The following is a 27,902-nucleotide window of genomic DNA, read 5'->3' as shown; positions in this document are numbered from 1 at the left end:
ACACATTTTTGGAACAAAATGCCTCAAATCATGAATGCAGTGTCTGATTGCCTTGAAAGACCTAAGAATAAATGGCACCCTTTTCACATTGGCCTATTATAGCGCCACCAGGAGGCCACAATAACGTACCTGACCTGGCGGAGACCTGTGCTCCGAGGAGCACTTTTTCTAGTTCTTTGTCTTTTTTATTATGTCTCGTTTACAAAAAAAGAAAAAAGAAATGTGATAATGATATGTGTACATTGTCAATAAATAAATCATTATAAAAAAAAGGCATACGTACATAGAGTACAAAACACAAGGAACACCAAATACTTGTCAAAGACATGAGATGGCATAGGAAGAAATAAACCATATAAGAACAGTTAAACTTAAATCCATTTTTTATTGAAGATTATGTTCACTGTATGTTCTGAAACATCACAATATCATACTGGGAAAGTAGCAGTAGCAAAAAAAAGGGAGGGGGATGGAAAAAACCCTGGGCAACTGCACCATCTTCCAATGACCCCCCCCCAAAACTGACCTTTAGCACACTTAAAGGTTAATGTGGAGGGGGGGGGGGGGGGTCTACAAGTGTAAATGTCATCGTAATCTCAATCGGTCCTCAAAACTAATTTTCATACTCGGAACGGCAAAAAGCATTTGAATAAATAAATCTCAATAAATGTTAAAATCATTCTGTTATCAGTCAATCAATACTTGCAGATAGCATGAGCAGATAAATAGACAGGAGTGGCTTAAGTGCACCAAGAGTCATTTTCACCCAGCAAGCCCCAGCTAGTAGCCTACATGTCCAATTTCTCTCCTGTAATTCCTTTTATGGAACAAAACATGAAACTATAGTTTCCATGCACTGTCTCAGTGTCTTTACGGTGATTCAAAGTCAGCTAAAACATTAAACATTGCTAGTTAGGAAACAAACTGCTTTGGAAAATTTGCTTTACATCTTGGGGAAATAATAAATAAAAAAAATCAGGTATCACTCAATTTCGAAATACTCCTTAAAAAGAAGGCTGATCAAGGGGAAGTCATCTTTACAAAACCTTTCCTGTGGCTCACATTTTATTCCACCATCAAAAACAAGGATCAAGTAGATTCTATTCCCGAAAAAAAGAGGGAGCTGAGAGCTCCTTTCATCATTTAATGATGGATGATAGCAAGTGGCACAGCAGTGTATCCAGTCCATTCAATGGGGTTATAGTGTGGAATGTGGATAATAGGTGATTTACATTGAGAGGGGAAAAAGTGTCTCCCTTGCTTCCTTCCCTCCATTTGTTATAGCTTAAACATCTAAAAACCGAGAACAGTGTTCAGGAGGATGAAACCTTGCACAATGTTAAAAAAGTTGAAAAAGCACAGGAGAAACTGAGTCATTTTATGACAAAACTCTTGGATGAATGTTTTAAAGAGTAACCAAACCCACATCTGTGTGAAGCCTGGCATAATAGTGGTGAAAAGAAGGGTACTGAAGTGGCCATCTGCTATTGACTGAATGCGATGCCAGGTGACATCATTATCGGTTACTCTGGCAACAAATCCAGCCAATAGCAAATGAGTTCAGTACCCTGCTTTTCACCATTACCTGTCTGGCTGATGTCAGCTTTGTTAATTTTGTTTTGTCTTCAAGGAAACAAAGCCCACTGCAAAATTCTTAATAGAAAAATGTACTGCCACAGAATTAAGGTACTGTAAGTGATTTTTGTGTGTTAAATAGCTATACGTTCTGACAGTAATCATTGTTAAAGAGTGTTCGGGTCTCCCAGTCTTTCCAGCTCTTTAGTTAAGAGAAAATATATTTTCAGATGGGGATACCAATATCATCTCAAATTAGGAGAGAACTCATACAAGATATACAACTGAACTTTTTAAGTAATTTTTTCAGGCTTTCTTGCCTTTATTGATTGTTACAGTGTAGAGACAAGAACCAGGTAGAGAGTGGGGTCGAGTGACATGAAGCAAAGGCCCACCCGGACCAAAAATCGAACCAAGGACTCGCTGTCAGTGTGTGGTACACACCTTAACCACTAGGCTATCGGCACCCCTGAGATTTAAAGAACCACTTCACCAATTTTCAACCCATCTTCATACAATTGATCCTCAGTAATGCTCAATAGAAGCTTGCACAATTTTTGTGCACTCACTCCGTGTCTCAGAGGAGGGATGTGAACAGTTCTGAAACCTGCCGACCACTGACATCCGGAGGCAAGTTTGGTAATAAATTACAAGCTATTAAATGTAATTCTTTATGAATGCAAGAACAAGAACTTAAATTTCAGCATTCTGGCTTTCAGCTTGGAATCCCCATCAATGATGTCATTGGTAGGCAGGTTTCTAAACTGTCCCAAAGCCCAAGAATGAGACAGAGTGAAGATGTAAATTGTGCCATCTTACAATGAGCATTAGTGAGGACCAATTATATGAAGATAAGGTTGAAAATTGGTTAAATGCTCCTAAAAAAACAAACAAATATCACTTAGAGCACCTTCAAGTCCAATGTATGTGTGTATCCCTCTGGCTTTGATTTGAGCATTTTTTATACCCATCTACAAGTCAATTCTACTTCATGTTGTGCATTTACCCACGCTGAACATGCCTGCGGAATATTTACCCCACCCAACACAACCCCCACTTTACATAAACATATTTTTTCCTCAATCAGAAAACATGCCCCCCCCCCCCCCCTAAAAATAAGAAACATAGTCCCAATAAAACAACACAACCACAATAACAAAATAACTACACATTCAAGTACCTTTGTCGTATGGCACCAAGGGTTTGTGTACCACAAGGACATTACCAAGCCAGGAAGCTCCATTAGGCCTATCCTCTTCCAATACTGCTGGTTCAGAAAGCATGGGCACATTTGCCATGGAGTGACATGAAATACAAGTGTACTTTGTGTATATCATCTACCGTAAATGTGTCTGCTGAAAATGTTATTACGCACATAATATATGCGCGTGTATTTCCACCTATATGCACATATTTATGTTTCCAAAATTGCTGAAAAGCAGAAGCTTCATGAACGAGTTGCGTTTCCTAAGTCGCTGTTATTTCATGTGGATGAATGGAAACAAAAGGCTCTTTTGGACTGCGAAGTGTAACCTTCCGTAACATGAAACTTTCCAGAACCCGTCAAAGTCCTGCAAATAGACGATCTACGAGCTTGAGCTTGTAGATCTGCTATTTGCAAAACATTTTGAAAGCAGAAGTTCTTTTAGTACCACCTCCTGAGGAGGGCCCAAATTAGGTTCTTACATGTATCTGAAACCGAGGCAAAGTGAATGGAAACAACCTGCGAAATACACAGTCACATGGCACAATGCGTTTGGCTTAGTTCTTGTAGTCGAAAAGAGACAAAAGTTTACATTTGACAGTGTGAAAACAGTTTCTTTGCAGACTGATGTACATAACAAAACAATCCCCCTTCCACGCATCTCTCCCAAACTGTAGTTCAGTGACATTTCATCGTTTCACACCTCTCTGAGACAGCATGGTGGCAACAGTACATAACAGCATTAAAACAAATTATAATAATAAAAATTGGAAGGTGAAAACAAATAAGTAAATCATACAATATTTCTGAGCAATCGATTTGCGTCTGGAAAAGATAAACAAAAACAAGATCCCACCGCAGGAATTTTTTGTTAGTCACAAAAGGCAGGCGGTAATTAGAATGTTTGTGTGTGTGTGTGTGTGTGTGCGCTCGTTCAAGGAAAAGAGAAAAGGGAAGAGAGAGCAGGAAAGGTTTGGATTCAATCCTTTGAACGCAAATTTGTCTGTGTATGGTGTCTGTATCATACATGTATTCGCACTCTCTCTCTCTCTTTCACACTGTATTCACCCTTCCTCCCCACACACAACCAGGCCACAAGAAATAGCATGGTGCAGAATAAAAGTGAAAAATAAACAAATCAAAATATATCTATATATATATATATTTATATATGGAATTTATATTTATATATTTTCTATCTTCTAAATTGAACAGCAGGCTGAAAAGCTTATGACTGGCAACATCTGCCGACGCAAATGACATTTTTGTCTCTTATTCTGTAGAAAGTTAAAGAGTCGAGAGAGAAAGCGATAGAAATAGGAAGGTGTTCATAAGTTAGTAGAAGAGAGAGCAGGAGAGAAGGTGGAGCAGAAAGGTGCGAGAAAAAGCAGCCACACATTGGTTTGAAAACTCTTCTTCACGAAACGCCTCTATGCAGCCAAACCCAACCATTGCTTGGCTTTGGTCAGTTATGTGTCGGATCCAGCCTAGTGGCAGATGGGGACTTAGTGATAGCCACAGCCAGTCTGACTCAACTCTGGGACTCTCAGATACAGTGCTCTCCTCTTGGGCTTAGGGCTTTTATCTGGGGTTCTGTGTGTAAAGCAGGCAACATACTTCTTGCAGAAACTCAGCATGGTCGTTAAGAACTAAATGACAATTTGTGAAGAAAGCAAACAGACACGTTGCCTTGCCAAAGTTATTTGCACTTCATGCATCTCCAAGATTTCCTAACTAGCCAAAGCTACTGCAGATGCCACCAATGCGAACATCGTGTGTGATTGGTGAGAAATTCATATTCCATAGTGGACGGGCGGGGTCTTAACTAATGGAACGCTCAGCGCTCAAAGCCAAATCACATCGAGTATAAAACAACTTTGTCCACAGCTGAAAAAGTTTGACTTCTTTTGAAGTATGCTGCCCGTTTAAGAGAGAACGGTTCAGACTTAACACCAGGCTTTGGTCGAGTCCAGTGAGGCTGCGGGAGCCGAGCCAGGGCCCTGCACGATCTGACGAAGACTGTGGTCATGTTTGTGGCCTACGGTGAAAAGTTACCAGCTAATGCCCCATGCTGAAGTGGACGAGGCCTTATATGGCCTTGCTGGTGACCAGGGTAACTCGGAGGCAGTCTGGCTTTTGTGGCCGATGGAATGGATGGCTGCCAGGGCAGGTGCAATTGACATTTGTCACTTGTCCCACTTCAGCACTCCTTACGGTACAATGCCGAAAATGCAGCCAGCAAGCCACTTCCGTCTATTCAGTGTCTCACAGGCGTCCCTGGCTGGCTGACTGGCTGGCTGTCTCTCCTCTCTCAGTTGTGAGGAAGGCACCATAGAGGGTCAAAGAGTCAATGTGTCCACCAGCATCAAAACCAGGGCCGCTCCTGTGTCTCCTGTCATTTGACAATGTCAATGAAACAAGCCACCACAAAGAGAGCAAAAAATCCATGGAATAAAAACACGTGTGCCTTTGTTTCTCTTGTGTATAAATGCGATTCTATTTCCACACACATACCGTTTGTAGTTGTCCGTCCCACCCCACCATGTTCTGTTTCAGAAAAAGAAAATAAACAATCCTGTTTGGGATCCTCTGGGTCGGATGTGTTTTGTTTCGTTTTTAAAACTGGCACTTCCGCTCCGATTGATCTCTCAGCACAGCAGAAAAAAGAAATTAGAAAATTACAACGGAAGAAACAACAAAAGAAATCAAAGAGTGAATAGGGATGTGATCTTGTGTGGTCCTGGGTTTTGTTCTTGTGCTGGACAGCTACCAGGGGTCCTCCAACTCCTCCGCTCCATTCTGCAGGAGAGATACAGAGAAGAGAAAGAGCAGGGTTGGGTAACAGGGAAGAGAGAGAGAGGGGAGAGAAACCGATACATCGTCATTAACCCCAGAAAGGACATTCTTTAAAGGGAAACAAACCCTAGACCCTTGTTCATTTGTTGCCCTGTAGAGGATAAAAACCAATGTGCTAATGCTGCTCAAGCAATGAAAACGGTCAGCAGTCAACAAAAAAAAGACAGCTTTTAGACTAAAATAGTTCATAACCTTTATAGGGCAGCAAACAATCAACATTGGTCTAGGTTTTCGTTCCCCTTTAAACTCTTGTTTTGTCGTTTTTGTCCCAACTTAAGACTGCAAGGCCAGGTTTTCCTAGAGCTGACACAGATGAAATAAGTTAAGAAAGCGGGAGCAAGAGTAGGGTGAAGCCAGGAACACTCTCAAACCTCAGAGGACAAACAACATAAATCCCACAGCTGTTACATAGTATTCTTTTTTTTTCTCTCTCTTTGCAGGGAGTCATACAGTGCGTGCAATCGTGGAAAGGGTGGGAGCGAGACACAGTGGTGCATGCGTGCGTATGTGTAAGATTGTGCATGTATCAAGTCATAAAGAGACAAACAAGAGAACACTCTCTCTCTCTCTCTCTCTCACACACGCCCTTTAACTCGAAATGGATCTCCACATGCTATAGAGTAGTTCTGAGCACAGAGTAAAGACTGATGACGGGGGAAGGAGGGGGAATATGCACAGTAGGTGGTCACTGACATGCCTGTGTATGTTTCCATGTGTATAATGTGTCCATCTGAAAATGTGTACTTGAGGGTCAGGAAAGAGGAGGGTGACAGTTATATATGGAGTCACTTACCAAATGAAACAGGAGGGCTGCGTTAATCAGAGGGTGAACACACAGTTAGACACGGCTACACAACCCTTATCCCAGTGTTGGTGAGGATGTGCATGTGCAACCCTTATCCCAGTGTTTTGAATCTAACCCTATTTTTTAAATGCTTCAGTTAACTGAATAATAACCTGCTTGCATTATTAGCTCGTTTTCCTCGTTATATGGGGACTACCTACTGCCCAAAAGTTTAAAGAAAATATAAAAAAAAACAAAAGCCCATTATTCCGGTTATGCCGAAAACAAACTGCCATTGCTCCAAAAATACACACACTGTGACTGCCGGCCCTGTTCATGGTGCTGAATCATCAAAACTATAGTATTGTTTATATGTGTTGGTATATCTATTACCCTTGTTTATGTCTATATTTGGAAACCAGACTCTAATAACGCTTGTGAGTTGTGACTATTTGGTTAAATAAAACATCAAGTTTCACGTAGACATAGCTTTGCTATTACATGGATATACGTTAGATGTATTTGTACTTTATGACTGTTTCATCCTGATAAAAGCAGCTGTAGACTATATAAACTGGAAGTGTGTATTTTTGGAGCAATGGGCATTTGCATTAGTTTTACGGATAAAGAGGACTAATGTTAAACGTTAAGTGATATTTTAACAGCAAAGAGAGCATCGTTAACTGTATTTAAAGGACGATTTCACCCATTTTCAACCTATCTTCATATAATTGGTCCTAACCATTGCCCATGATAAAAATGGTACAACTTTTTTCTACTCACTCTGTGTCTCAGAGGAGGTCTGTCTACAGTTAGGAAACCTGCCTACCAGTGACATCATCGTTTGGAAAGTTTTTAGTTTTTTCGTGAGAACAATGGCTTCCATTATAGCATGCTAACTTTCCAGGAATAGAAAGCCTGCAGTTTATATTAGCTTGGATGCTCCATCGATGATGTCACTGGTAGGTGGGTTTCTGAACTAACACAGACCAAATTGACAAAAGTTTTACCATATTATCATGAGCATAGTGAGGACCAATTATATGAAGATAGATTGAAAATAGGTGAAGTCGTCCTTTAATGCTACTAAAACAGTGGTGAAGATTTGTATGTGTGCACGTGTGTGTTAGAGAAAGACACAAACCAAGTAGCTAAACAGCTTTGTACTCTCATAGCTAAACCAAGAAAACACAAGAGAAGACGAGCCCTCGTTCACAAACCTGCACGCACGTGCACACACAAACAGCCAGGACAAATAGTAACAGCCTATCTCCTGTGCAGTGCACATAGAAAAATAAAAGGTGAATGGTGCATTTATATAGCGCTTTTCACCAATATTTTAAATGTGCCCACGCATTCAAACACAGGCGAAGAACACCACGTAGAAAACCACGTAAGGCACCACCAACCTGCTCATCGGGAGCAGTTACGGGTTACACTTCGACACACAGCTAGAAGGAACAAGGGATCGAAACCGGGAACCTTACGATTCCAAGATGGCCGCTCTACCTCCTGAGCCATTGCCGCAATATACTGGAGTCATAGTGTACCTTTAGTACAGAGAAAGGTACACCTGCATAGATCCTTTTATAATCTGTCAATCGCACCAATAAGTGTGCATGCTCACATGTACATGCACACTAATAACATGCCCCTGTTGTACACAACAGAAAATTACAGCACCAAAGGTCATCATAGTTACTGACGACTGGCTAATCTTGTAGGGTCTCTCTGGGCCCAGTCAACACTAACAAAAGGTATTGGCTCCCTCCCTCCCTCCCTCCTCCATGCTAAAATAAAATAAAAAGACACCATGGAAGAATGCTTCCAGGGAAAAAGTACAGCAAGCTCCATGCAAACAGTGAGAAGGCACTGAAGAAGAGGACCCTGGGATCCTCTCAACCCTACAGTGCGTGACTGTGAAACCAAACCAAGTCCGACAGTCTGAGAGAACCAAAGTTTTATCTGCCTGACAATATGGAAAATATATAAAACATGTTGGATATTAATACTAAAGGGCAGTATTCTGAAGTACTTGCCATTACTGAAAAAATATCTACTTTGTCTTGTACATTTTATACATCAGTTGTGTAATGCACTTCCCCTTTTCAGAAATCATCTGTCTTATTGGATCATTGCATTTGTATTGGATCATTCCATTTGCATGACGTGTGATACTGTTCTATCCTCATGAACCCTAGCATCCATATTCTGGGCATGTCATAATAGGTGACAATAAGCAAACATTCGGTGAAAATAGCAGATCAACAAGGCTCACAATGGGTGGCATCGTGACGGGGATGTGAGCTTGTTAGATCTGTTATTTTCGCTATTCGACTTGAAGTAGGGTTTAGTGGTTAAAGAGCTATATTAGCATCCATACACATCATTGTCTATTCACAGCTTCGGCCATGTACTGTGCATAAACCAATTTCCCATCAATGGCTTTATTTTTAGACTTTCCATTGTTTATGTTTTGTTATTACAGCATTATGAATGCAATAGTGGCCAAACATAATTGTGCAATCATTGAGTTATGGATTTTTGGAATTTTGTTTGAGAATCAGTCTTTTCTCTGGGGACTACACAATGCATTAAACTAAAAATAACCGTTCAATTATATGTAGCGTATTGGGTTACACTCTCTGCAGATTAATTGATCACATATTGAATCCAATGGCTTCCTCGAAAATCAAAGAAACCACAGTATGCTTTGGAAAATAGACGGCAGTAATGTCAAGAGTACCGCGAGTCATAGTTAAAGGAGAGATCCGCCCATTTTAAGTGTCATCTTTGATGTGTCGCTAATCACTCACCATCATTGAAAGGGACGTTGAGTTATTCCAGAGAGTCTCTCACAGAACCTGGCGTCTGTGGAAGAAACAAGCAACCAGTGTGATCTCGTTCTGCACGAACGATAGCTCGTGCGCAACTTTCAGTGCATGTTTGAGTATCATGAGACTCCACGATGAGCAGTAGTAGAGAAAAAACGAACTTTGCATCGGTTATAATAGACGATTTTCACTCTTACACAGGCTCCCATAATGCCACGGAGGGGGTCGCCAGACTGAACGACAGGGAACTCTCTGGAATAACTCAACGTCCCTTTCAATGATGGTGAGTGATTAGCGACACATCAAAGATAACACTTAAAATGGGCGGGTCTCTCCTTTAATGGACGAAACATGCCAAACCATTGGTGTGGTCATTCAATACAGACATTACAACATTGCATATATTGTGCAAGTTCATACTGAGTTTTTAAATCAAAAAACGAATACACTGTGCAAACCCTACTACGTTCTCCAACAGGCAAAAAGTATTAATTCAAACAGATGCTTTGTAACCAAGGTATAGAGATTTAAGGGGGGGGGGGGCTGGATGTGCAGCGTACTTAAACAGTCAAAGTTGCATAGAGATGATCCTCTGTGTAGTGCATGGATTACTCACCCCATCCTCCTCCCTGTGTGGGTTCAGGCGGTGAAATACTGCTTCAATAACAGTGCGTCTGAAGGGGGAAAACACACACATGTACATGCACATAGTTATGAAGAGTTATGGTCCCTGAGTCAGGTCATATCCACTAAATGAAGGTAAATGTGTTGCTTGTAATCAAATCTTACATAAACATTTAGGAAAACATTCAAAATGAAAATCTTTTATATACAGTAGGCATACTGTATGTTTTTATATTTTATACATTTGTTTCAATATTGACCTTATAAGTCTTGTTATTTCATGGTCATGGATATTCTCGCCAAGATTTGCAGCAAGGGAGATATGAAAGCTGCAATCTGGAACTTATTTGAATGAATAACGTTAACATATATGTGGTATAAAGCATCTGGTGACCCCTCCAAATTATTTGGTGACCGCTCTAGGGGTCGGAACCTCCATGTTGAGAACCGCTGATCTAAAAGGCCATGGCTACTTATGACGGATTGAAAGAGGAGATAAAGTATGTAAACAGTGCCAGGTGGAAGTAATTCATAAAAAAAAAAGAAAAATGGCAGTCATGTGCCACCTGGCTTGGTTGGGGAAAACACTTATTTTTTTATATGTAGCTGCAATATTTGCAGTTGAATGCCTGAATGATCAAAACGCTGGTTAAAACCACTCCCCAGCATTCTCAATGGCAGCGCTGATATGAGATTGTATTAAGCTTCCACCTCTCTGTAAAATCTGTTTTCATCTGTTCTGCTATCTGACCAGAACTCTTACCTGTCCTTTTAACTACCGGTATATACTCAACATTAACACATTCATTGCCAGTTGTATATAGCTTGTTTTCACCAAAAAACGCAATCTGTGAGAACGTCATTTCCGGTTCTATCCATCTCTGGAAGTCAAGGCATCATTCATAGGTTGGCAAAGAGCGTCCTCTAGCATAATCACTAGGGGTGTGCCGATACGCTAATTTCACGAAACGATACGATATTGGGCTCACAACTTCGATACGATACGCACTTTTTTATTATGAAAATATATGGGGGAGAAAAAAAGCCAATGCAAACAAATAATTCAGTTTTTGCATGATTCAGAAATGCAAACTTGTAGCTTTTCAGCTACAATAGCCGTTTTGAATCCAAATAGGGCAATAGTGTGACACCTGACCCGAAAAAAACAACAAGTTGTCACCCTTTTCACCTCGGGGCTGTTTGCATGCCTGATTATTATTATTGTAAAAAAATAAATAATAATAATTCAAAACGATATATATTTTTTCCAAAACGATACATATCATCACGAAAACGTATCGCGATATATTGCTGGACGATATATCGGCACACCCCTAATCATCACTAAAAACATGTTTTTTTAGGCAATATTGACGCAACATGGCGCAATATTGCGTCTTTTGCAGTGAAGTGTTGGATTTGAGATGACGCAATATTGCGTCCTTGGCAGTCTTTTAAACGACAATTAATGACTGCACGCATCTGAAGGACTACATACGTACAATTTCAAACGGCAGACAATGTACTGGTCACAGCTTGCACTACAGTGATGCATCGCACAGCCGTCTCGTCGTAATCCTGCATCGCCCGCAATTATACATGAATTGTATGTGGGTGTGGTGGACAGTGGACCTTACTTGCTGGCTAGGCCACCCCCTGGTGGCAGGTTGGGGATCGTTTCAGTGGTTAAGCTCCTCAGTACAGTCACCAGATCGGCCACGCCGTCCTCCCCTGCCCGAGACAGGATCTCTACAACATGGTGAGACAGACAGGTCAGCAATTCAGCAATGTGGAAACACAGAGAGAGGGGGGGCTTGCACAGAGAGGAAAGGAAAAATGTCATTGACGAAAGACGAAGAGTAGGAAGGGGAGATGGAAGCTGTACAAGTGAACTTGTCAAAATGAGAATTAGAAAGAGAGAGAGAGAGGCCTGCAGTCTAATAGTTGGGAGAGTGGCACAAGGCCAGTTAAATGTTCAGCCAGAGCATTCCTCTTTCTCTCTTTCTCTCGTTTTCTTTCCCTCCGTCTCTCCATCTGGCAGGAGCAGACAGCTCCCTGGGGCCAATCATTCACACTACTTCACCCAAACATTAGCCAAAAGCCTTAGCTTAAACATTCACACTCCATTATACACCTTACCGCAATCTGTTATGGCTTTCACACACTTGAAACTGGCGCAACATTCATCGTCTCTGACTAGAGTTTGAAGTCATCCATCCACATTGTCCATGTCTTTATTCTGACCCAAACAATGAAAGGGCCTGCACTTACCTTTCCTCTCAACTCTAAGCCCTGGTTTCTAAACGTACAGTCCCAAATCAAGCAAGTGCATAAACAAAAAATGTCCCAGAGCAAAAAAGAATGTCAAAATGTGGCCCTGTGCTGAAATAATTGAAGCTCCCCAGTCCCTAGGGTGTTGTTGACTCACTACCTGTAACCAGGGAAGAGAGCCCACTGTAACTGACTGAGACTGAAGACTTTGTTCAGTCATCCAGAGAGAAGGACGGAATGAAATACATGACACGGAGAGGGGAGGAGAGCAGAAGGAATCAAGAGATGGAATGCTTGCTTGAAGGGCAAAGCAGGTCAGCACCACATCATAATTCTGTCTCAGTTCTGGCTGACCCTTCAGTAAGCATTGACAAATCTATGTATTTTGATCTTTTGATTTTATTATTTATATTTATTTATAAATTAATAAAACAAAAACATTTTTAGTGCTAACAATTCAGTTTATTCCACAAGCGCCGGCAGCCAGCCGGAACACCATAAATTAGATCATGTCTGGCCGGCTACTTTTTTACTTGACTTTTTATATTTTGCAAGATGCACCTCCTTCCTGATCATCCTACTACTCCTAATGCCAATGGCGAAAGGAGCTTTACATCCAATTATCTCTGAGCATTTGTCCCCGAAAACAAAAGATATGCTATCACTAACTGTTTTCTGTGTACTAAATGTTGTCAGACACCTGCAATTCATCCAGTTCAAATGTAATATTAATCGTCACGATATTAAGAGCATCTGTCTTGCAGACATTATAGGCTGCATTGATTAGTGGGGGGGGTTTTCATCTCACCTTCCACTCGTGTCTCAATGTATTTGTTGAGCTCCGCGTCTCTCCTCACTGCTTCCTCCGACACTTTGGGAGCGCCGGGAAAACACACTAACACAACACTCATGTTATCCCGACTCCCCTAGGAGGGAGGGAGGGAAGGCAGAGAAGGATGGGAGAGAGGGGGGAGGGGGAGAGAGTTAATCTGTGTGCGCTGAACGTTTGTGAAAATAAGAAAAGAAAAGAAAAGAAAGAGTGGTCTGTGCTGTGTGAATTCTTTCATATATATGTTTTACCAAACTAACTGTTTCAGATTGCCTCTTTAAAGTGTATTAAGCCACAGTCAGTCAAAGGGCACACTGAACATCAAATTTTTTAATAAAAAAAAGATATAGACTATAAGTCTATAACAGTCCATAAAATGCATATGCTATAACACAGACATGAGCACATCCACTCTCGTACAAACACGCACCTTGTGCAGGCATGTGTCCACCACCTCATCGCAGACCCTCTCCAGGTCGTTGGACACCTCCAGCCTGGCCCTGACGAACTCGCACAGCTCCTCGTTGGACATGACGTCCCAGATCCCGTCGCACGCCAGCACCATAAACTGATCGTGCTCCGGGGACCGCACCACCATCTCAACCTCCGGCTCAGGGCTCACAAGCTGCTCCGTGGGGCCCTTGCCATCCACGCACTTGTAGTCGAAGTCCCCCAAGGCCCTGGAGACGGCCAGCGAGCCATTCACCCGCTGGATCATGACCGACCCGCCGGCGTTCTGGATACGCTCCTTCTCTTTTGGGTTGCACGGCTTGTGGTCCTGCGTGGAGAAGCAGACCGCTGAGTTGCGGCAAAGGACGGCGCGCGAGTCACCGCAATTTATGAAGAACATGTGGTCGGGGGAGAGTAGCACGCCCACAGCCGTGGAGCCGCTGCGGTCCATACCGTTCCTCAGGTCAGAGAAGCTCCTCATGTGTTCGTCAATGCGCAGGAAGCCAGCCCGGATGCCAGCCTTCACCGCCTCCACTTTGGCCTGGTCCAGGGTCGGAGAGTCCCCCGCGGAGCCATCTGTGCCAGACTGGGCGCCCTGCGTCCCCACCCCCGCCAAGCTGGCGCTGATCATATGCTCCAGGAGGTGCTTTGAGCAGTAGTTGGCCACCTTGGAGCCGGCGTGGCCATCGTAGACGCCGAAGAAGGACCAGTCGGCCAGGCCCGGGGCGGGGAGTCCCACCGCGGCTGTGTGAGCATCCTCCATCTCCACCCGCCAGCCCTGCATGGAGCTCAGACCATAGCGCAGCCCGTTGCCCTCACCGCGCGTGTTGTGCTTCTCCGTCTTGGGCTTGTCCAGGAAGGCCCCCATAGCTCTGACCTACAGAGTCCACCACTACCTAAAGTATAGAGGAAGACAGAGAGAGTGAGGGAAATACAGACTTCCACTGACAATAGATTCACACTGACTGTTGAGCAATTTCACTTTATTTGTCCCCGAAGGGCAATTGGTTTTGCAGCATAGAGTGCAACATAAAAAACAAACATGAAATCACATTAGTAAAGGTAGCACAGACTCAGCAACACTGCATCAATGAACAAGCATAATCATAACTGTTATAAGAACAATACAATGATGACAAGTAACAGGTCATCGCCTTACATAAAGTTTGACCAGCAAAAACAATAAATGTATCCTTCTGATGTCCCCCTAATGTCCTGGTCTGCATTCTCTTTATTTTCCTAATTATCAGGTGAGATAGTTTAGGTGGGGTAGGGTGGGTGGGAATTGTTTCTCTTTGTTCCCTTTCCTCCTTATTGTCAGTGTTGTTCTTTTTATTACAAGTGTTGTTTTTTGTTCTGTCCGTTTCATTTGTGGTTTTACATTATTTGTATGTTCTGCATACATTTGAAAACCTGGAGATTCCTACTCTGTATTACCTTTCATTTTGTGCTCATGATTCTCCAATAAGTCCTATTTGACAAAAAAAAAATTTAGGCGTAACACACTAACAGTATAGGTTAATAATACACTGTGACTCTCCTAAATCTACTCTTACCTTGTGTCCAAGAACAAACAAGTACCCTTGCTTAAACTGTTTGGTTATTTTGTTTGCTTTCCTGACGTTAAATACATTTTTGTGAGCCAACACTATAAAACAAACAGAATCAAGAATGCTTGGCTGACTGAGAGACACATGGTACTTCCATGGGATTAGGCCAGTGGTTCTTGGACATTTTCATGTCAAGAGGATCTACAAATTGATACCTATTAAGCTGCGGACCCCCCCCCCCCCCCCCATTTGAAAATATGTAGTGCCAGGGACCCCCATAAGAGAAGATCTTAGTTGTTAGATTAGATTAAGTACAGAATTATACAACTGTCGGTGGGGAGAGAGAAACCTACGGTCAGAGGGGAGAGAGAAACCTATGGCCTGAATACTATTTCTTACACAGTACATTCTCTCATCGAATAACATTCTAGCTGGTGTAACTATAGTGAGATTAACCACTTTCAACCTCATGTCCCCATTTTGTGCACGTCAAGGCGTCACGCTGAGACACATTGTGAGCTTGTAGATATTTTTGCTGTTTTTGAGACATGCGTTTCATGTCCTATGGTACAGTGAAAAAGTGTCCTCTGAGAAAGTTTATCCTTTTTGGATTACATGTTTCAGTGTGTCATGGTACCATGTCTCCAATACTCCACAAATGCTGTCCTTGAGGTGCTGTGATTCAGTATTTGATGCACCAGTCACAAAAATATATCAATTTATAAATCTTGGATGTTGAAGTGTTGAGAGAATATCTTTAATCTTTCATAACTAGCCTAGGGTTTTCATAAGTCTTTTCTGTTACTGTTCACTTGCTGAGCCTAAACTAATAATTCAACCAAAATAGTGATCATAACGCATCATACTCCAGAAATAGCTCTATTGCCTTTCTCATGCTCAGAGAGATTGGATAGCAACCTTAAAAGCTTCTTTGGCCAGAGGTAACAGACTGCTAAGAGCATTAACAAACTGTGGCGCAATGGAAATGATGCATAGAATGATCTGTCCCTGACTGCATTAGCTAAATGAATAGCAATATCAGCCTCTTCCAAGGGAGTGGTAAACCGACATCTAGCTCATGTTAATTGGCTATGTAATGACACTACATATAATGGCTCTTAACATTGGAAAATTGCTCTCCGACTTGTGCAGAATGTCAGAAAATGGCAATAAACGCTCATTACAAACAAGTTAATGGCCGGTTAGCCTATGCAGGGATGTGAAAACTGCACTATGACAGTTGTAAATGTTTTTAATGAGCTCCGGCCATCAGAAGAATGATAAGAGTTCAGGCTATAATAAGTGACAGGTCGAGTTTTTAACAAGACTTTCTTATTGAAGTACAACTTTGTCTCATCCAGCCTTGTGTGTGTGTGTGTGTGTGTGTGTGTGTGTGTGTGTGTGTGTGTGTGTGTGTGTGTATATGTCACAGGTAAATGGGCATTCCAGGGAAATTGGAAGTGGAGCGCTTGTTTTTAGGCTTGGGCGGGGCTGCGATGCGAGAACGACGACGACAACATGGATATACATACATACATACCGGCCTCAGTGGCGCACTTCGATAATCATTGGACTCCCCCATCCACTATCACTGGGAGTCTGGGTTTGACTCCCGCTTGGGACATTACTTTTTCAAACAACCGCGGACTACTTTTTTTCGCCGATAAAGTATAGTTTTGGACCATGACGGAGGCGCGCCGACTCAGCAGACCTTGAGGCCAAGGCGCGAGTGCCCGCGACGACCGGCCGATGGTCTGCTAGTCGACTAAGCGCCGTCCGAGTTATGTACCGATAGGCACAGCCACAGAATCGTAAATGATGTTGTGGGGACTGCGTTTGCCCCTCTATGGTTTGCCCCAACTTCCACTCACTGCACTAACATAGCCCGCCAGCCCCGCCTCCTCAGGCTCGCCCCCTTGTGCTTCAACTGCATGGAATAAGGCTGTGTGTGTGTGTGTGTGTGTGTGTGTGCGCACATGCGTGTGTGCGTGCTCGTTTGTGCGCGTGTGCATGCGTGCGTGGGACTCATGTCTGGCTTGCATTGCCCTCTAGCGTTGGTTCTACAGAATTGCCTGGGGGCGGTGAAAACAAGCGCTTATTTTCCAATTTACCTGGAATGCCAATTTACCTGTAACATATATATGTGTGTGTATATATGTGTATGTATGTGTGTATATATATATATATATATATATATATATATATATATATATATATATATATATATATATATATATATATATATATATATATATGTATGTATGTATGTGTGTGTGTGTGTGTGTGTGTGTGTGTGTGTGTATATATATCGTGCCATCGAACAAAGCTTCAAAATATTTGGGTCAGCTCAATTTCCTAGCGACAAAACCAAGTAAAAGCATGCGATATAATGTCAGAAGACGCGGCTGGAACAAAAGCTCTCTGCTCAACGAAACATTGAAACGAGAAATGTCCAGATCTGTGAAATATTGACAAATCAATATAATATTCACATGCCTACACTCAGTTAGGTTATTATATTATATAAATGCATGCCAATGCTGTGCCATTATGTGACCCTCCGATCTCCAAATGGATATCGATGTGGATAACTACAGAGATGGATAAAGAATGGCACACTGACGCTAAGGATTCACGACAATCTTACATTATGTTATGAGAGGTAGGCTATTTGAAAATATTTATTACAAAGCGTTCACTCAAGTTCAAAAATGTATAATTTTGAACTCTTGGGCCTTGGAGCCTATTTAAGCAGTCTGCCCAGAGTAATTCTATCCGTCTCCCAGGCGAAAGCATTTGTTTGGTTTTCGTCGCTTTGATTTATTTAGTACATTTACACCTTACACAGTTACACTAAACCAGAGGTCTTCAACAGGGGGTCCGCGACCCCTAGGGGGTCCGTGGTGGTACTGCAGGGGGTCCGCGAAATTGCTGTTTGATTAAACAATATTTTTGTTTGAAAAAAAAAACTTTTTTTTTTCTTTTTTTTCCTTCAAAATGTCAAATTGTCTTTAAACATAACATGAATCCATAGCAAACAGATAAATGGAGGCACAATGCACAATAACATGGTAAGTTTATACATATTTTGTAGATATTTTTTTGTTTTGCACACCTACTGGGGCAGGTGCGTATAGGAGCAGGCAATATAAAACACAATTGTATACATAAATATACAATATATGTAGTAGCCCCCCCTACCCTACGAGGTAGGGGGTCCCTGCTCCATCTCCACATCAGTTTGGGGGTCCCTGGCCTGAAAAGGTTGAAGACCCCTGCACTACACTTTCACACATCCATATACACACACTATCGACTCTACTGACTGAACACATCACCTTCTACATTATGCATAGTTGCTTATTAGTTAAATAAATTACTTTTTGTGTGTGGTATCCCACTTTTGTCATGAATTAGAGCCAGTTCATTACAAAATGCCTCCTCCTCTTATCTTTCTAACCCTAAGTAAGTAATATCTTCCCCTCTCAACTCAAACAGCTCTACCTGGAACACGAGTGTGGCATTGCGATGCATCTTGGGTGGACTGCCAGCAGATGCACAAGCAGCAGCATACTCAGTCTTACAGATAAGTTGACTCAGCTCTGCCACTTTCATCGTGGCTACACCAACATCCCATACTTTATTACTTGGCCTTTGCCCAACTCAAAAGCGAACTTCTACCACGACCCACCCTGACCCATAGAGAGAGAGAGTTACGACACGCTTTATCTCGCCGCAAAGCGGGCCGCTATGGGCTATAGTTGCAAACATTGGAACTTCCTCATTGAGATAGAAACGAGCATTTCCACATTACATTTCCGCATTCCATTCTTACAACGAGCATTTCCACATTCCATTTCCGCATTCCATTCTTACAATGGGAGTCAACGCTAGTGTCGTCACTCTCATATTAGATTACGCTGGCGGCTGGACCCACCATAAAGAAGCATGACCATATTATAGTTATATAGTTTTCCTACATCCATTTTAAAGCCATTAATTAAGATTACCGTCATTTCTCTAACCTTGTGCATGGTAAATCTTTACTGTAAATGACACCCCCCACAGTTACCCCCTTGCAATCTTATTGTGTACCACCGATTTTTTTATGGCCACAAATCATGATTGCCAGCCCACATAGTGTACAACACACCCCCATCTTTTTTCGGTGTGATAATCTCTCCCTTGGCCGTGTTGTCCTTCACTTCTTGTCTGCTCCTCTGCAGTTATTGTTGTTCGGGTTATGGTGAACCAAACCCCCGTTCTCTTGTTCCGATCTGTGCCACAAATCTAAAGTAAACTAAACGCTTGTTAACGTTACGGGTTGGCAACCACCTCACTACTGACTGCAGTGCAAGGAGCCCTCAGCTAGTTGTCCATTAACAGTTATTTACTCCACTGTAGTAGTGGATGAATTGGATGAATGCACAGTTTTTGCAGCTAGCGTCAGCACTTGCCCCAGTCACAACCTTCTAGTGTCTTCCAGCAGAATGCGGGCGGTTGAAGCTGACAGAGATCAACGTTGGCTCTGTTGCCGATTCAAATCCCGGACAAGCCCCTATTTCGTCATGAATAGGGCTGTCACGATTACAAATTTAAGATGACGATTAATCGTCACACAAATAATTGCGATTAACGATTTAATTGTGTTTTTTTGGCATTGAACATTGAGTACTGCCTTTTAAGCATCATGATCAAAATTTGCACAGGGCAGATATGACAAATAACTTAAAATATACAAAGAAATTACTGACATATTTAATACATTTCAAAATAGCAGAAATAGCTGATCTACAAGCTTACAGCGTGTCACTTTGTGACGTGTTGTAAGCTTGTAGATCAACTATTTCTGCTATTTCTGGAAAATGTTTGAAAATGTATTAACATTTTCAAACATTTTTAAACGATAATGACGATTAATTATTTTGCATAATTTATGTAAAATAATTGCGATCATCTCAAATAATTGTGATTAGGCGATTATGTAATAATTGTGACAGGCCTACCTAGTCATGAACTGGTGCCAATTCAAGACAGACCACACACAAAGGATAAATTAAAGTAATTGAACTAATAAGCAGCTATAAACATCATGTACAAGGTGACGTGTTCATTCAGTAGAGGTAAGGTAATGAGTGTATAGATGTGTGAAAGTTTAGTATAAGGTTTAAGTGTACAAAATAAACCAAATTAAAAACAGAAACAATGTTGCCTGGTAGGAGAGTGAGAGAGAGAATGGGTCCCATTCACAAAGCTTTTCTTAAATTTCTACTATATTTTAGAGTGTGTGCTCCTAAGAAAAATACCAACATCAGAGTCATGAAAGGGTGTGTACAGCCTTGATTTGTGTGCATCTCAGGTGTGAATGTCCAAAGTGAAACCAACTTCCCCGCGATGAAAGGACCCCGTAGTACAACAAGCTTACAACGCTTCACATCGCAACACCTTGACAGCTTGTAGATCTGGTGCATTGTGCATGTAAAACGTGTAGAACAAAGTCTAATGTCACAGGACCAAATAATGGGCGAATAAAGCTGAATTTGCTCACTTTGATGATGCTGGAATCCAGGACACACTAATGCCGGCCTGCTATCAAATAGATTATTGATCAGAGAGATTTATTGATCACTGAGGGGATCCTCCTATCTGCTGTCATACGTCGTTCAATTAGCAATATTGTGGTCTCACTTGCAGAAACGGCAAACACGATGAGGGACAAAATAATTATGTTCAGCTCTAAATGCGTCAACTGAAATAAATAAAATCTCATGTCTATAGGGCATAACAATGGCAGCCATTTTGCAGTTCCACAAATCGAAAGCCCATTATTTTTTCCCATAGAGATTTCCGAAAATATTTATATTAATTATTTTAAGCCAATAATATTTTTTTGACACAGAATCTAATGTTTTTGATCATGATTCACCAGGAGCCTGGGTGGCTTGGTTCCAGGCTTAGAATAATTTATATAAATATTTTCTGAAATCTCTATGGGGTTTCTATCTGTGGAACCGCAAAATGGCCGCCACTGCTATGCCCTATAAGCCCTGTTATGCATCCTTACTTTAAAAACAAGCTTGTGATTCCCTGGATTATAGCGATCGCACAACAGTGACCCTGGCATTGACACCTGCCCCTCTGAAACAAGCGCACTCCGCACAGGAACACACACATACTGTACACCTGCTGCCTGATTCCATCTTTGCATTCTTTTGATGCAAAGCTTCTATGAGCATAACAACAAACAGACACCTTAACACTGGTGAGACCTCAAAGGCCTGGGAAATATCAGCCATCCGAATCACTTACCCTACTGCCTATGCAAAACACAAACAAACACTCATTCTGTCTCCCGGACTGGCTGGTGTTTTATGTTGGATCCATCCCTCAAATAAAAGATCAGTAGAGTAGACACACACAAACTTCACACTTGCATCATATAGTGATGTTGATGTTAGCACTAAGCTGTATAAGCCATCTCTCTGTGTGTGTGTGTGTGTGTGTGTGTGTGTGTGTGTGTGTGTGTGTGTGTGTGTGTGTGTGTGTGTGTGTGTGTGAAAAATACCGGAACCAGTTGCCATTTGCTCATCTGCTCTCTCTGAGACACGTACACAAAAATCCTGCATACTGAGGGTATGACTAATTGCATTTGTGGGGTGTGAGTAAGTGGCAAATAGGCTAGCTAGTGGAGCTGGAGCGATTGCAAGCCTCAGGCTTTGGGACCGGGAGGCTAGCTTTAACAAGCTAATTTGATTTAGCGGTCAGCTGCTGATGGGATCCACGCAGGGCCAGATTAGCTTGTCAAACGTACACCGCAGACTGAACACAGCAATGACCCCTTTCACTTACACACACACACACATACAAGCCCCTCTCTGGCTCTCAGTTAGCAACGTGCTACTGCTCTGTGTTATCAAATGATAACCTCCTGCTTGTATTCCATTACATCACTTGGTAGGCCAACGACAGGTGTCTATTCAAATAGCTTGTTTGTAATAGCAATGACGGGACTGTGTTTGTTGCCTGGCATTGCCAGAATGATCACGTAGTCTGGCAATGCCAGGCTACTGTGTTTGTAGCAATGTAACATAGTTGTGGGAGATGATGCATGCAACATGTCATGATGATAAGACTAGGATTTTACAATAATGAGCAGTAGGCTATTAGTGGTATTAATACAGTACCAAGGGATTGTCTCTGTTATCAAAACAGGAATGACCAGTAGATGAGTCCCAGACTCCCAACTGAATATTAGGGCAACAATAATGTTGCCCTTTTGTGCCTGTCTGACTGTGAACTACTTTAGATTTAAGTGTGTACTCACTAAACTCATAACTGCATTGCATACAGTACCACACATGCACTGTACTGTATGTCCACTGTCTATCCCTGTCCACTCTCTAAATGTATGCTCTGTAACGTCCAACACCCTACTGTGACTCCTATACTGTATGGCCAAGTACCTTGTCTGTCGCCATGACTTAAGTGTTTTATGTCGAGTTGTCAAGGCACCATGAGCCAAAGCAAATTATTTTTATGTATCCCGTACTTAGCAATAAAATGTTTCTGATTCACATCCTGATAAAGACTGGCTTAAGTCCCATTGGCCAGTCAGGGCCTGTGAGGGGCCTCAATCAAGACACAGTTACTGGAATAGGATAGAACATAAGCTTGCCATCTGAACTTAGGTCAATTTTATGCTGGTTCAAGGTCCAAGAATTGATCGGGTTGATAGGGTTTCCACAAAAAAAGAAAAAACAATACCCATACAGTGAAGTCAGAGTCAGAGACTAGGAGAAATAATCCCCAATCACGAGTTAAATGTCAGTCGAGCAAGATTTTTTGCGATAAGCTTGTTTGATATTGAGTTCTTCACGCTGGGAAAAAAATGCTGTGTTGCCTTCCCAGGGCCCGCCAACGTTGGAAGTCAATCGGAATGGAATATAAAAAATCTGATACATCTTGACTTGATCACATGACTCCAGACAGAGCAGAAAGAATGTGCACTCAGACAAATGGAGGGACACACGCGGATGGACAGACAGGGGTGAAAACATAGTCTCAGGCCTTCGGCTGTCCGGCCTGGCGGAAATAATAAGTCAACAGTTACATTCAATTCAGAACCAACCACCAGTAACAAACCGCAACAATTTCAAACGTCAATATTATGGTTTCTACCAAAGCCCTGGCATAACTGGGAAACCTGAACAAGAGCTTCCAAGATTTGCTGGCCTGTAGTACATAGTATGTAGCAGTCAGCGGCAGCGCCGGTTACTGTAACATCTGTGGTAGGAGGACCTCATGGGACGGTAAAAGCTTTTTGTACAAGGACAACCGGTCGATCACAGCAGGGATAACTTATACCTCATCTTTGATGACTCATCATCTTTATACAGACATTGAAGCCTGTATCAACTAAGCGGCAGTTTCCTGGCATGAGTGCTCTGTGCAGACAGTTTAAGACGGCTCCAGTGTAGCGCCGTCTGCAAGCTCTTCAGCACGGCCAGATTGGAGCCGATCTGACCCGTCCCAAAGAGAACCGACGCAGTAGTGTAATAATACTGGGCCATGAAAAGATTCTCAGTAAGACAGTGGGAGACAGTGGGATTTTGTGTGCCCCTATTCTCTCTCCCATGAAAAAAATTGGCCTGCCTTCAACTTTACTCCCAGAGCTCAGAGTTGAGTGAAAGAAACAGGGAGATGAATGGTATGTTATTGTATGACAAAAAAATCTGCATTTGTAACAGGAGAGCACAGGTCATGCAGGACATTCAAGTGTGTGTGTGTGTGTGTGTGTGTGTGTGTGTGTGTGTGTGTGTGTGTGTGTGTGTGTGTGTGTGTGTGTGTGTGTGTGTGTGTGAATAAAACCCTCAGAGGAAGTTATGAAAATAGTGTATTGTTGAGCCACAATAAATGTGTTGACATGCACACAGTAATCCAGATATGCGCTTTTATCCTGGCTAAAACCATAGATAAGGTGCTTCATTTCCCCAATACCAAACTCAATATTCTAAACTACTCTGAAAACATAAGTAATACAGATCACACAAAATATAAAAGACATTAGATTGTTCATGTACAATATCCTTACACTTCCCAGTCATCATATCCAAGTTTCTAAAGCTGGATATCTGAAGTTGCATAGCTGAAGTCTAGGGACAGTGCCCACAGTACACACACTAAACTGTAACAGCACGACCGGGGCAGGATTTCACACTGAGGTGCCAACATAAATATGCCACCAATGATGGTGCCATTTCTGGACTCAAAGCCCATCCGACCCTCTGACCACACAGACACACACAACCCAATAAAAGGACGACATTCCAATAAAACATGTCAACTCCTGTAGCCCACTTGTGTTTAACAGGTCTAAAGAGCAAAAGGAACCACAGAGATTAACCAAGTGGTAATTCTATATAATCTCTCCCATAACATTATGAGCTGCTGTCAAAAAGACAGAACTTGTTGACCCTATGGCCTACAGTATGTGCTATGATGTCTCCTGGCAGCACTCCTACAGTGAATTGTGTCACCATGATGCGAGTCACACCTGTAAATACTGTTCATTAAGAAATCAACACCTGTGCTATCAAAGTGTGTGTCTGTGTCTGTGCAGCGAGATGTGTCAAACCAACCATGACAGCTGAGAAGCAACACAACGAGTTGACACGACAACAACGACATGCCATTCTCCGTCACGTCACTATCCCAATGATAAGAGTTCAAAATGAGGTGTGCCAGTGGCGGAAGAAGTACTCAGATATTTAACTTAAGTATAAGTATCAATAACACGATATAAAAATACTCTGTTACAAGTAAAAGGCCTGTGTTCAAAATGTTACTTGAGTAATAGTACAAAAGTATTAGCATCAAAATATACTTAAAAAGTACCAAAAGTGAAAGTACTAAAATGTTTGAAAATAGCAGATCTACAAGCTCACAACAAGTCGCGATGCAACAAAATGAGTACTTTCTACTTTTGGTATTAAGTACATTTTGATACCGATACCTTTATACTTGTAAGTAAACTTTGAATTCCAGACTTTGACTTGTAACAAGAGTATTTCTACATTGCAGTATAATTGATACTTTTACTCGAGTAAAAAAAATGGAGTACTTGTTTTTCCACCACTGCTTCTTCTCCCAACAGTTTAAAAAAACGTTACTTACTTCTTTAATAGCACTGAGATGGGACGTGCCAGTGCTGTCTGTGTGTCCTCAGCGTCTACAGTGATGGATGGAGAGCTTGTCTTATAGCTGTAGCGTGTTTAGATGGCTAATGTTTTTTTCACCCCCCTCTGCTCTGTTTGCTAGCATTGATGAAGCTAGCAGCCAGCATTGATTTCACGCGATCAATTCTACCTTCTTCAGCATGTCTCTGCGGTGGGTTGAGGATTTTAATACATACATGTCTGGCATGGTCGATGTGAACGAGAGTAAGACATGCGGGTGGCTAATTTAAAAGGAAAGAATACGTCGCGATAACAGGTAACCTGTTAGCTAGTTGTTGCTAAGGCTAAAATGTATGTATGAAAGCAGATGACGTTCTTTCTCGACCAGCGTTGCCAGATTCTGCGAGAGAAATAAGCAACCAGCAGTCTATTAAAACAAGTCCAAAAGAAGCGAGTTTAAAAAAAAGGGGGGGGGGGAATATTCTTGGGGGAAAAAGTGGTGATTTTGGAACATTTTTACAACACAAATCCCTAGCGCAAAATATTTTCAGATGGGGGGTGTGTGTCACAGGTGTCTGTGGACAAATACATCCGGGGGTGCTTGCCAATGAAAATGTTTGAGAACCACTGGTTCAAAAAACATTAGGAAACAAGCCCAAATACGCAACCCGCTACCACCAATATTTACAAGCAACTTTACAAAAAAGGTCCAAAATCGCTTATAATAAGCGGACATGGCAACGCTGTTCTCGACATCCAGTTTGGGGGGAGGGACGCGGTCCTCTGGTTCTCTTCGATGATTCGTCACATGCCAGTTCCAAGGGGAGATGTGATTGGTCTGTATGAAAGTCAATGAGACCTGCCTTCAAAATATTGTAAACAATGCCAATAAGTGTGTGTGTGTGTGTGTGTGTGTGTGTGTGTGTGTGTGTGTGTGTGTGTGTGTGTGTGTGTGCGCGTGTGTGCCTGCGTGCGTGCGTGCGTGCGTGCGTGCGCGTGCGTGCGTGCGTGTGTGTGTGTATGTTGGGCCAGTGTTGTCTTTTCTACCTGGGAGTGTTCTTTAGTATGCCATGTGACTTGTTTAAACATATTTTTTTGGATAAGCATAATGGTGTTTCATGGCTTCCAGATATGAGTTTACAGTAGCCTACTGGTGTTAGATGGACATGGACCACTGAACTTTGAAAAGTGTGACCCATTCAAGATAGGCATCCTATTTTGCAGCCGTGAGCGTTGGAGAAATGGTGAATGGTGGAAGTCATTGTGGGTGCCCAGGGGAAGGTTGACAGCTAAAAGAGAGACCAGTGGAATAGATTGACTTATGTTAATGCTTAACCACTGTTTATTTCATGGTGAAACCAACTTAATTGAATTCTTGCCCTAAAAGGCACAGACATGGAATGGGGAGCCGTTGTTTTGATGCCTTTGAGCTGACAACAGAGGTCAACACATTCAGAGCCAAAACAATGTCAGCAACTACCATTAACTTCAATGGAGAGGTTTGCTGCTTGTCAGACTTGTTACGCGAGGTGACAGTGAACTCAGTGGCATTCCGCCAGGTTTCCACTGTCTGCCGTGCTGCTCAAAGTTCAACCAAATTAAACTCTGTCCCTTCCTGCCACGACCTGAACGGTAAGCTACCACACCTGACTGTCTGTGTGTATGACCAGTTATACCAGTCGGTGCACAGCGTAAACTAGACTGGGACTACTCGGGCAACACGCAAGTCTGGAACGATGCAAGTTGGGAATGCATTTAATATAGAATAAGCACTACTACATTGATATTATCTACCTTACCAGGCTGCGCTGTAGCTCACTATGTTAGCCAGGATGAAGCATCCCAGGGGGTTGATTGGAATTGGGAACTACTTTATTACAAGCATAGCCGTGGGAAGTAGGGGTGCTGAGGGAGCGGCCAGCGTGAACTAATATGAGAGTGACGACACCAGCGTTGACTCACATTGTAAGAATGGAATGCGGAAATGCTTGTTCTATCTCAATGAGGAAGTACCAATGTTTGGAACTACAGCCCATAACGGCCCGCTTTGCGGCGAGATCAAAGCGTGTCGTAACACTCTCTCTCTATGGGTCTGGGAGCAGCCACACCCCTGCCCCCAGGTGCCGCACCTCCTCGGCCCCTCGCCCAGGAATAACAAACAATTAATGCTTTTGTGTATTATTATGTAGTGTTTTGTAAAGAAGAAATTGGTCTTGACTTGCTGTCTGTGTAAATAACACAAATGATTTATTATTTATTTACCTTTATTGTCTCCGCCAGGCCGAAAGGCATGGCGAGAGTATGTTTTGCCCCCTGTCCGTCCGTCCGTGTGTGTGTGTGTGTGTCCGTCCGTCCGTCCGTCCGTCCGTGTGTCCGTCTGTGAACAGCTAATCTCCCGCACCGCTGGCTTGATCGCAGTGAAACTGTGCACACACACTCCCTGGATGCCAATTCAGAACCTCTGCCCCAAAATTTTCACATGGGCCTGTTATAGCGCCACCAGGAGGCCGCTTTTTGCAAAACACATTTTTTGACAGTACTCCTACAGATTTTGTCCAAACATCATGCAAATTGGTACACAGTATCTCTATAGTCATTAAACGAAATAAGTCTTTCCGATTGTTTATACTCCATCCTGATTGGCTAAAAATGGCTTCCAAAGTTTAAAGGAATGCTCCGTTTTGAACAAAATGCCTCAAATCGTGAACACAGCATGCAATTTCCGTGAAACTTTGCACGCACATTCCCAC

The 27,902-nt window shown here is 42.3% G+C and overlaps 1 protein-coding gene across 2 annotated transcripts; it reads right to left on the bottom strand.

The window, feature by feature from the left end:
- Positions 1 to 365: 365 nt before the first annotated feature.
- ppm1ba (protein phosphatase, Mg2+/Mn2+ dependent, 1Ba) lies at positions 366 to 25,540 on the bottom strand. Of its 2 annotated transcripts, XM_080450034.1 has the most exons (7): positions 25,151 to 25,540; positions 13,408 to 14,323; positions 12,957 to 13,074; positions 11,515 to 11,626; positions 9,870 to 9,927; positions 9,236 to 9,290; positions 366 to 5,578 (listed from the first exon to the last, which is right to left on the bottom strand). In XM_080450034.1, the coding sequence occupies exons 2-6, from the start codon at positions 14,293 to 14,295 to the stop codon at positions 9,258 to 9,260; spliced, it is 1,209 nt and encodes a 402-aa protein (XP_080306160.1). In that variant the 5' UTR covers positions 14,296 to 14,323; positions 25,151 to 25,540; the 3' UTR covers positions 366 to 5,578; positions 9,236 to 9,257. The 2 variants fall into 2 exon arrangements, with proteins under 2 accessions (XP_080306160.1, XP_080306159.1); XM_080450033.1 differs by lacking the exon at positions 9,236 to 9,290.
- Between the last annotated feature and the right edge of the window lie 2,362 nt (positions 25,541 to 27,902).

This window comes from Gymnoscopelus braueri (genome assembly GCF_963280865.1).
Source record: "Gymnoscopelus braueri genome assembly, chromosome: 14".
Taxonomy (NCBI): Eukaryota; Metazoa; Chordata; class Actinopteri; order Myctophiformes; family Myctophidae; genus Gymnoscopelus; species Gymnoscopelus braueri.
The sequence above is the reverse complement of the archived record's forward strand: the minus strand, read 5'-3'. Positions and strand labels throughout refer to the sequence as shown.

Bases quoted from the DNA above. Each gene is read 5' to 3' on its own strand.
- ppm1ba (XM_080450034.1), bottom strand. From the start codon at position 14,295: ATGGGGGCCTTCCTGGACAAGCCCAAGACGGAGAAGCACAACACGCGC. The intron at 13,075-13,407 runs GTGCGTGTTTGT...CCTCCCTCCTAG, and splicing joins TGGACACATGCCTGCACAAG to GGGAGTCGGGATAACATGAG. The intron at 9,928-11,514 runs GTAAGGTCCACT...TTCCCCCTTCAG, and splicing joins GGGGGTGGCCTAGCCAGCAA to ACGCACTGTTATTGAAGCAG.